Source organism: Sebastes umbrosus, chromosome 12 (assembly GCF_015220745.1).
Source record: "Sebastes umbrosus isolate fSebUmb1 chromosome 12, fSebUmb1.pri, whole genome shotgun sequence".
Lineage (NCBI taxonomy): Eukaryota > Metazoa > Chordata > Actinopteri > Perciformes > Sebastidae > Sebastes > Sebastes umbrosus.
This window is the reverse complement of record NC_051280.1, coordinates 11,084,933-11,095,268: the sequence shown is the minus strand read 5'-3', so window position 1 is coordinate 11,095,268 and position 10,336 is coordinate 11,084,933. Positions and strand designations below refer to the sequence as shown.

General features: G+C 40.5%; 2 protein-coding genes across 3 annotated transcripts in view; both read right to left on the bottom strand.

The window, feature by feature from the left end:
• Positions 1 to 726, bottom strand: part of LOC119498118 (excitatory amino acid transporter 1-like) — a 33,480-nt gene extending 32,754 nt beyond the window's left edge. The window contains exons 1-2 of the mRNA XM_037786638.1: positions 510 to 726; positions 338 to 432 (exon numbers count right to left, since the gene is read on the bottom strand). The gene's annotated coding sequence lies outside the window, so the exon portion shown is untranslated. The remainder of the gene's footprint in view (positions 1 to 337; positions 433 to 509) is intronic.
• A 623-nt stretch (positions 727 to 1,349) lies between these two features.
• Positions 1,350 to 10,336, bottom strand: part of LOC119499159 (dynein heavy chain 8, axonemal-like) — a 40,321-nt gene continuing 31,334 nt past the window's right edge. The window contains exons 71-93 of one of the 2 annotated variants that reach the window (XM_037788404.1): positions 9,685 to 9,822; positions 9,465 to 9,592; positions 9,145 to 9,316; positions 8,892 to 9,047; positions 8,653 to 8,808; positions 8,386 to 8,568; positions 8,062 to 8,167; positions 7,703 to 7,955; positions 7,122 to 7,312; positions 6,911 to 7,032; positions 6,711 to 6,826; positions 6,411 to 6,613; positions 6,220 to 6,293; positions 5,954 to 6,106; positions 5,650 to 5,805; positions 4,677 to 4,793; positions 4,494 to 4,595; positions 4,227 to 4,387; positions 3,973 to 4,129; positions 3,740 to 3,892; positions 2,699 to 2,888; positions 1,912 to 2,033; positions 1,350 to 1,706 (exon numbers count right to left, since the gene is read on the bottom strand). In XM_037788404.1, the coding sequence (XP_037644332.1) occupies positions 1,419 to 1,706; positions 1,912 to 2,033; positions 2,699 to 2,888; positions 3,740 to 3,892; positions 3,973 to 4,129; positions 4,227 to 4,387; positions 4,494 to 4,595; positions 4,677 to 4,793; positions 5,650 to 5,805; positions 5,954 to 6,106; positions 6,220 to 6,293; positions 6,411 to 6,613; positions 6,711 to 6,826; positions 6,911 to 7,032; positions 7,122 to 7,312; positions 7,703 to 7,955; positions 8,062 to 8,167; positions 8,386 to 8,568; positions 8,653 to 8,808; positions 8,892 to 9,047; positions 9,145 to 9,316; positions 9,465 to 9,592; positions 9,685 to 9,822 (3,597 nt within the window). In that variant the 3' untranslated portion in view covers positions 1,350 to 1,418. The remainder of the gene's footprint in view (positions 1,707 to 1,911; positions 2,034 to 2,698; positions 2,889 to 3,739; positions 3,893 to 3,972; positions 4,130 to 4,226; positions 4,388 to 4,493; positions 4,596 to 4,676; positions 4,794 to 5,649; positions 5,806 to 5,953; positions 6,107 to 6,219; positions 6,294 to 6,410; positions 6,614 to 6,710; positions 6,827 to 6,910; positions 7,033 to 7,121; positions 7,313 to 7,702; positions 7,956 to 8,061; positions 8,168 to 8,385; positions 8,569 to 8,652; positions 8,809 to 8,891; positions 9,048 to 9,144; positions 9,317 to 9,464; positions 9,593 to 9,684; positions 9,823 to 10,336) is intronic. The other variant, XM_037788405.1, reaches the window with a different exon arrangement.

The following is a 10,336-nucleotide window of genomic DNA, read 5'->3' as shown; positions in this document are numbered from 1 at the left end:
TGATCCGTTTATACATTTATAGGGCATTGTTTTTGTTTTCTCCTCTTGATCATAATTTATTAAGGTCATACTAAAAAAATATTTTCCTTATCACACCCTGGGAAAATAAAGTAGTTTCCTGATTACATGTTAACTGTAATCAGCGTAAATTCAGTCAATTACAATGGATTTCAATAGCGACAAGTATCAAAATTACCATCTGTTTGTTCAGCATGTTCCAAACATGTTTGTACTACAGTGTTGCCAACATAGGCTGAATACAATGCTTGTTTCAATCCTCAGCCACAACAAGCAAGCTATGTATTGGTTTGTGCACATTAGATCACCAGTCTCTTACCTGAATTCCAGTGCTGGTGCGAGTGCGGAGTGGTCTGGGGGTTGGCTTCGTCTTCTGAGGTGTTGGGACTTCCAGGCTTTATCTCTACTCTCTTCCTGTACACAAAATAAGTGTCAGCATCAATATCTCATTCATTTCATAAAAGCAGCAAGATAAAAGAGGAGAATCTTACTATGTGTCAGGATGGGATGGCAACAGAAACATGTTGGTTAACTTGACAGCTCAGTCATCAGTAGATGTGATCCATCCATATTATTTGAAGCCAGCCAGCTGCATCAGGTCCTGTGCATATGGAACAGGCATTGGATATTAATTTGTTGATGTGGGGTGATTTATGTATGGATAGTTTATCTTAACCTGTACAGGGATCCAGGGTGCTTCCAACACATTCTCTCCTGAGATTGTGGTCATTAATATATCTGTCCATTCCCCTCTTTGATTCTTGTTGTTTGTTTTGTCAGTCTTAGTTTGAGACTGATTAAGAATTTTACACATTAGGTTTTTCTGATGTGCTTTTCGAGGATCAACTTTATTTAATCACAATGGTGAGTAGGTGTAAAGACTTTTCATTGTTTATGGAACGCTATGAAGATTTGGATTTCCAATACAACTCAACTTCCTCCAGAAGATGATTGACGGATGGAAAACAACTCAAGAGAAAATGTATCAGGTTTTGATATTATCGGGACAACTAGATTTACCAACAGTATTTAGATTTTCTGAGTGAAGCATTTCAGCAGTGCGATTGTGATCAGTTATTCAATAAATGTGTAATTTAACTGCAACATTTGAGAGGTCACTTGTGCTACCTGGCCAATATACTGATGACACCTGACATAAATGCATAAAAGGGAAGAGGAAAACCTCATTACTTTATACCACTGGAATGATTTGTCAACCAGTAGAACATCCATTTAAAATGGTATAGCATTTGTTTTTGTGTAACACTTAATTTTACACTGCAATATAACTTGTAACTTTCTTAAGTACACCAATTAACAGGCATTTGACATTCAATTGCAAATACATTTATTTTGCCTATAAGCAATATTACACATTAACACAGACATGCAGCTATCTTTTATTTGACGTCGCAGAGCAGGGCAACCCCACGCAAGATCCATTGTTCTGGTGACTGGATGGTAGGCAACACCACTGCTGTGATGTAATTCAGGTCTGTGCGCCTTGGTTTCTTGTAGATAGGGCAGACATATAGCTTAGGATCCATGGGGGCAATGGAGTTGATGGCATACATGTGGATGACAGGCAAGGGTGTGAACAGCACTTTGGGTGTGGACTCGATGAGATAGGTGTTCTTCCTGTCCCAGCCGGCGCCCTCCAGGTACAGACCGTAGACATAAACTCCCTCCTGTTGAGGTGAGGCAGTCAGTGACATATTAATGCATGTTTCCTAAAAGAATAAACATCAATTGTTCTCTTGTCTCACGATCAACTTACTTATTCATTGTAATGTCCTTACAAGATTATCATGAATGTAGGCGTAAGCTGAATTTGAGATCTATGTAATTTTATTATTTGGTGTATTGCTAGTATCTCCATGCTTTTTGACTCACTGTAGGTGAGGCTGTGATCTCCTCCATTGCCTGCTTCAGTACTTTGTTGTGCAGGGTGACAGTGTCCAGAGCCCAGCCTTTGTTTGCCCTTGTTACTTCTTGTCTCATAGCTGTTAGGAACCCTGCAAACATCCCCCATTAAAGACATTATTAGCATAAGTCTGATATCAATTCAGCCCCGGCTGATGGCATCATTTACTTGAGGTCTTCAAATAGCACATCTTACCACCATCAAACTCAGCGTGTCTCATGCTTTGTTCACACTACGAGTGACACAGCAACAGCCTACGAGTCATTTTCAATGGAAGCCGGTGACATGAAGCTTCAAACTGACGCCGAACATTTGTCGCTGTGTGACGGGCGTGATACGCTACAAATCAAAGTTGAGCTGGTCTCAACTTTTTTGTAGTGCTCCAATGAAGTGGTGAAGCGTCAACGAATCATATGTTTTTGTTTCACTCTGTTCTGTTCTATCTAAAAAAAATTGCTGTTAGCCAGTCCCCAGTGCTATTTAACGACATAACTACGCCAACGAGCGCTTGAGCAACACTTCAGCGACGACTAGCCGACAATGTAGCTGGCCATGCTGGCCGTTTTGTTGATTTTGTTGCTCGTAGCGTGAACGTAGCACCAATCAACCAGATTTAACCTGTTGGGATTAATTTATTTTCCTTTATCCTCAAAACTACAGCGATTTAAACATTAATACAACACGTCTAGTGTTCATTATATGTATTAGTGTGAGAGAACTCTAATAATGCCTTACTTTAAAAAAAACGTTACTCACCCTGTGGGTTGAAGAAGCCAGTCATCCAAAAGGTTCTGGGTCTTCTTTCAAACACCCAGCTGTGGAACTGCTCATTTCTCTCCAGAAGCTCTGTGAACCAAAAGCCCAGTGTGGAGGACTCCCAGGAGACTTTCCTCCACTGGTTTGGAACACGGGCATCAAAAATATTGTCCAGGGCATCACGGAGGTTCTAGGAGTCAAGAACAGATCAGTGATTTCACTGCACTTAAAACCTTCATGAAAATTAAAGATATTTTTATTATTACCTCCGGCAAGGCCAAAGGCCTTGAAGGCGTTGGTTTGTTTGTTTGTTTGTTTGTTGGTCTGTCTGTTAGCAGGATTACTCCAAAAGTTCGAGATGGATTTGAATGAAATCCATTCGATTTTGGTGGCAATCCGGATCATGATTCAGATCCAGGAATTTTTTTACGGATTACGATCAGCCACAACATTATGACCACTGGGTATAACACATGCGCAGTGTTAGTGACGATGCGTTGACGTCGCGTTGACGACGCATTGATGACACGTTGATGACGCGTGACCCCGTGTCCTTCCTTCTTTGAGCAGAGAGATATGTGTGTGGATGTGTGGCGAGGCATTGAGGTGTGGGAGCTGCTGGCCGTCCACGGTGAGAAAGAAAAAAGCGGTAGATGATGAATGAGAGACAACGTAGTGTAACATTATAAAGACATAACAAGGCGGCTGAATGAGAGAGGCATCCACTGATATGTTACACGGAAACACACAGTGTAAATAATTAGCCGACCACCTCACGGTACCGCCAACTGTGAGCTGTGATCTGTTTTTAAAGTCAGGCACCTTGGCGGAGGTCTGCGCTCTCCGAATGCCATTCTAGTTATGAATAAAATTATTTTTCAAAATTACATGTTTCAGTATTGCAATATGCAAATATTCAGTGAATATTAATTGTGGAGAAAAAATGTTAGAATCGAATTTCAAACATGTTAGTATTTTAAGAAACAAACAGTAAAGCGTTGATGTTTTAGAGTGAGCAAAGAGATGAATTAGTGATCTGACCTCGCTCATTATGATAGTACCATCGATGGCCAGCTTCAGCTCAGTCAGACTCGTGCGCACCACACTGAAGATCCTTTGCATTCGATCCACCTCCTGACGTAGGAAGACGTTCATTGAGGTCAGAGCTCCCATCTTCAAAAGCCTGGCTTTGACCTTAACCCATAAAAAATGCAGAATTTAGATTTTAGTTGGTGTAAGTGGTGACTAATACCATAATGATCAAACAAACTCACCTCATGTGGCACATAATTAGGGGGCAGTTTCTCCAGCATGTCCTCTGCCATGCTGTAGACAATGGACTCCCGAGTCACTCCTGAATCCCCTCCACTTTCCTTGGGCTGGATATTTATGATTGTGTCCAACAATTCAGCAGATGTGTTTGTCTGATAGCTGGTCAACATTGAACAAAAAGCATAAAAGCTATAACATTACACATTATAAGCACAGTATCTTTGTCATTAATATTTTTAGGGTAATGTTTCCTTACGTGATATCAGCATTAGGATGCAGCCCCAGCACCAGGGGTGAATCCACAGTGGGTAAGCTCTCAATACATTCCATGTACTCTTCTACTGTCTTGCACACAGGAATTGTGTAGCCCGTGTAGAAGGAAAATGATGGGTCAAACATCTTTTTACTGAACCACACCTGCAATGAAAAACACTCATTCTCATGTATTGTAACAAATCAAATAAACAAACGTATTAATCAAGGAGATGTAACACATGAATAAACACAAAAATGGGATTATTACACGAGAAAAACACTTGAGTAGGCGTTTGTCATAGTCATCTGTAACCCTTCCTCCGTATTGGACCTCAGCTAGCATGTATTGCACAGTTACCCAGGACACATCCTGTCGGAAAGCAAAAAATGACAAGTGAGGGAAGATGATAAAAAAATCTTTGAAGTTAGAACACTGTTGTTAAATCCTCACCTTCCTGGGGCCACAATCATCCAAGTGTCTCTCAACAAATTCAACACTCGCAGTGAAGTCAGCAGAGTTGAACTCATACGGTATGTTCCAACCCAATGGTCCAAATTTGCGTCGTTCCTCAGAGAGAAAGCAATAAAACACATGATTATGTGTAAAATCAAGTGAATGAGCATCAATCATTACTAAAGAGAAACACTGTGTGATTATGAAGACCATACTTCCCTAGGAAAGAAAATACTAGGGATGCACTTGGGGTATCGGCCGATACCGAGTACCGTTCCAATACCAGTGTTTAATTAATAAGCTGTATGCCTCAATGTGTGGAAGTGACTGGGATCATTCTGTTATGTGTAAGGCAACACCAGGCTTGACTTAAACATTATTTCCTAACAAATAAATACATAGATACAAAGTGAATGATTGAATTGTTAATTATTATTAAATTAATTAATCGTACACCAACAACTTGGCAAAAATTTTTTCAAAGCTAACAGGAATCACAACTCAGGTGTAAACCTTTTTAATGAAGCAACAAATTGGTCAAAACTTAAACAGGAATTCAAATTCATGTATATAATGTATATAGTATATAAACATAGCACTGAATTTAATAGATCGGCCCCATTGTCACCGATATTCGATCCAGCTATTTGAGTCAGTATCGGCCCGATATCCGATCCAGTATCGGTATCTGTGCATCCCTAGAAAAAACTCAACACATTGTTCGATCAAGGATTTACTGTTGTGAATAGTTAAGCACACTTTGACATTTAAAAACATTAATGACTTAATTATAGTAGGCTATCAGATTAATTTCTCTTTCCAAATAACAACATGAAAAAGGAAGGAGTAAGAAGAAGTAGAAGTAGGACTATGTCGGGATTCCCTTTAAATTTTGCTTTGTTCCCAGTCTGAACTGTGCCAAGAGCTACATCTTTCTTTATTTGCTCCCTGACCTTGGAATGGACCGTACCTGCACAGCAGAGTGGAGAAAGGCCACACTATACAGCATGGGCTTCCACATGGGCAGGTTGATGACTTCCAACTGGTTCTGTGAAATTCCTGCAAATGTGCGTTTCAAGCCAGCACGCACTCCCTGGGGTGGATCGTTGGTAAACTTGATAGAGGACTAGAGGTAAAGAGGTGAGAAACAATAGCTCTAAGCTTGTACATGTACAGTTGATACAGTAAGTGCAACACAGTATTTGTAGAGGTTAGGTAAGGAAATAAAGTCATAATTTCATAACACCTTACATAATAGCTTTATAAAGTGTCACCTGTAGGAGTGTGATGGAGAATTGATCGTGTGGCTCTGTCGTGAGCCACACCCTGAAAGTACCATGCATGTTCTCTGCAGTTGTGATAGTTTCTAGCAACTCATCCATAAACTCCAGGCCCAGGTGGCAATTTTGCAGAAGGACCCAGCCTCCCTATACATATCCAGATATAGAGGCCACAGATCAGGTGAAAAGGTCAGCCATCACTTTAGAAGTACTCATTCATACAACGTACTACTTCATTACATACATACATACATACATACCTGCGTCATTGATGCCTGAAGAAGCTTCCTTGCATGCACCTCCTGCCCTTGCCCCATGGATATAGCTCTGCTTTCTATAAGACACAACACACAACGTAGTGAGATGATGACATGTAGCACATGTACAATTCTTCAGGGTTAAGATGAGAAGCTTATAACAGTTGTACGTTTAATAGGGCAGTAAAGCTCACCAAGTTCAAGTCTCTTAGCAAGTGCTTCAATTTCACCAGTGGGATCTGAGCCCATAGAGAGGAAGCATATAAGAGGGGTGCGAGGGTCGCTCTCCTCCCATGTGCTGTGAAGGTTCAAGATGACCGGCTCAGCAAATCTCGTGCCCAAGGATTCTCCGATATACTTTTTGGCCTCAGACAAGGTACGGTCAGGACACACCGACCTGTACGAAAATACGAAATAGCGTGTAAGAATATTGTGTTAAACATGATATTGTGTATTTGAACACATAAGCAACATGAGGATCAGCAGGATCAGACCTTATTAGCAAAAGTTTAAGGAAGACATCGAGGGAGTTGTATCCATCTGGGATGACACCTTCCTCTGGGGCATCAAGTTTGAGCCATGCTTTCCAGGCTTTCCCATTTTGAGACACCTACAAAATATGTTAGTAGCAACTTGTGAGGACACTTTCATGGAGGATTCAGATGTACGATGTTACTTACGTTCTTAAGCTCACCTGTTTAATGATGTCAGTGAACGGTCGGAATTTGCTGAGTTCCACTAAATTTAGCCATACCATATCCAGGATCCAGCTGAATGGCTTTGTGGGGCAGGTCTTCAGGTCAAGAGCGGCGCCACCTATTTGTATATTTAAAGGAGTAATCATGTTAAACGATGCCATAACAAAAAGGTGCATTACATTTTCCCGGCAGTGATGATTATCTCACCTTTAATAAGTATCTGAAATTTGTTGTGCTCTATTTTGTTATTCTGTAAGTCAATCTTGAGAGCCAGCAGGAGTGTGAAGATGAACTTGTGTTCTTCATATAGGCCTCTCACTGTGTATTTGAACACCTCATAGGTCAGGCAGTCCATGATGTTTGCAATTCGCTTCTTAGTTTTGGGGGATTTCTCAGACCTGCAAAAGCATACTCATGATAGTAACAATACTAAACAGGAGAGACAGAGTGTGCAACACTGTGTCTCGATATGATAAAATGACAAAGGTGAAGAATGCTACAACACAAAGTGGCAATTATTTTCTACATCAGTACACCTTGAGGCTCATTACAGCACCTATAGCCTGGCCACTTACCTCTTTTTTAGAATTGCAATCTTTATTTGTTTCATTTTAGACAAATTTGTTGGTTGATAGACTAAGACATAGCTGGGTTAGTTTAACGCTGAGTTAATTTTGAACATAGTGTGAAATAAAAGGTCCCTAGTACACAGCCCCATGCTTCATACTCAAAACAAGTGCCAAGATGGTTCAGACATACTTCTTAAACCGGTTTTGGTGAAACCCTACCTTTCCAGTGACAGGTCAAAGATTTTTAGGAACTGATCCAGGGAGGTCTGGTACATGACATTGACCATGCTCATCTCTGTGATGAGGAAGTAGAGAGTGCTGCCTCGGGAGGCAACAGGACGATATTCTGCTTGAGCTATATTGATCCTACACTCCGCGTCGGCTGCAACACTGAGCTTTTCACTAACTTCAGCGGCCGTTTGCTTAGTTGTACTCAGAATGACGATCATGGAGTCATCATCAACTAAGGAACCTTTAATAACAGAAACAGAAACACTTTTATTTTTAGAAATATACAAATACATTACCGGTATGTTTTCAAAGAAATTGGTGTTGACCTTCACCAGCAACTGTTGTACCTTTTGTGCTGCTGAGTTTGTACAGCAAGTTGTCTTCCAACTCCTGCATCTTTCTCTTATTGAAAGTTACATCCTCAATTAGCTTCAATCTTTCTGCCTCTAGTTCCTGTTAAAAGAATTGTAATAACATTCACAACTTAGATTGCAACTAAAATTCATATAGCCCGAAACACTCACACAATATTAATGCTCAATACTGTAATAACAAGTCAATATAAGAAAAAACATTGATTCAGCTAGCCTTGTTATATTATATAGAGCTAATAACAAAAATCCATGTGAGGAAAACCTGTTTAGTACAACATAGAAAGAATATACACTGACCTGTTTCTCTCTGAGGAGGACACGACCAAGTAGTTGGTTCTCCAAGCCCTTCATGTTTACAGTGAAATCGATGATGGATGTCTTGGCACTCTCTTCTGGGGTGTATGCTGGATTAGGCAGTTTGGTGGTTATATACAGCTGGAAGCCATCCGTCACAATTACCTCTGTATCTCCCACTTTAACCTACACAAAACAAATCCAATAATTTAGGAGGGGACACATTTTAGTTGTATTGTTGATTTCAAGTGGGAATGGCAGCAACATTACCTTGCAACTGTTTTCAGTTCTAATAAAGTTTTTCTCAAGGACATTGTCAAGGGCAGGGTCTAGCTCCTCAGATACATCTTCAATAAGCAGTGGGCGTCCCACAGAAAGACAGTCTTCCAAATGAGAGCGAAAGAACTTGTGGTTGAGTGATGTCACCTGAAAGAGGAATCACTGATTAGTTCCATACCATGTATTACCAAAACAACTAATCTGGGTTGTACTGCACTTGTACTATGTACTTGGAGTGCATTAGCCTTTTCTTTTTCCTTAATCCAAGCCTTTCCCTGAGTCTGGGGATCGATGAGGAGGGGATATCTTGTTGCTTTTGTGACGATGATGCCATTCTGCACAGACAAGTCATCTCCTGGGAGTCCTTGAAGGTTCCACTCACTTATCTTAAAACAAAAAGCATATGTTTCATAGCATGAATAACTTTGTGTGCAGCTGCTGTAGTAGTGATGTAAAATAAAATGAGGTTCATGTTGTTCTTACAGTGGGAGGGTCCACTAGGGCAGAAATGAGGTTGAGATTTTCTGTAAAAGGGATATTATGTATCCTGAGCTCTTTTTCCCAGATGTCCTTCAACAACATGTCACGGAAACTCTGGTTGAATGGCCCGCAGTAAGACAAGAAGCCAGTCAGCTGGAGCACGTCGCCCACAAGTCTGCAAAGAAGAACAGAAGCAAATGACCTCATTTAAACGCTTTTAAGCTCAATAAATTACAAATCTCCCAATTATAATATGAACAGATACACCGCCTCCTCGTGTCCCTTGGGAATGTTATGTAAATACAGTTTTTTTTGTAACCTACCTTTTGATCTGTGATTTAAATTCCTTCCTTTGCTCTATCCAGCGAACTTTCTCCCCACTAAGTCCATCAATAAGTGCAGATGCAGCCTGCATTTTATTCCTACACATCTCAGCATCATCCAACAAGTCCTGAAAAACGCAATATTTTAAGTGATCCACAATTTAAATTTCTAGCTAAAAGTAAATGCAATATTAAAATGTCTTATAAGGTTGAACCACACCTGCTTCTCTTTCATAGCAGCATCACATTTGGCTTTCACTTTGTCGAACTCTGCTTGCTTTTCAGCCAGATGTGTCTCAGCCGCCTCTAGTTCATTATTAGCAACTCTTTGCCGCCTTTCCTGAATGGCCAGGTTAGCCTGCACACAGACAGAGGACATTGCAGTTCACAAAACCACAATCAAAGCAGTATTTTATCATTATTATAATATGTATATGTCTACGATGCAGTCCTGTTTTATATATAACGAAAATGTATGAGAACTACTTCAAACAGAGTTGGAGCAGAAATTTTTTAACCCAATATTAAAGCTAGGGTTGGGGATGTTCCTCAAAATTATTTTTGTTATATTTGTTGAAATTCTCATTACATCCTGACACCAATCAATAAATTAAATGCTCGGACTGAAAAAATAAAAAAGGACTGTGATAAGCCCGTCCCGGCCTACCTGCCTGCATGCACTCTGCTGTGCACTCATTGCACATCACCTGATGCTCACTTGGCAGCTGTGAGTACTAACAATAGCGATGTTCGTTGTTTAAGTTCATAATGATAATTTTGGGGGAGTGGCTTTGGAGGGAGGCCTGAATGGACGGACTGTCAGTGTTGTCAACTTTCTTGCTAGCAACTTTTGGAGCTAGTGCTGCTTGCTA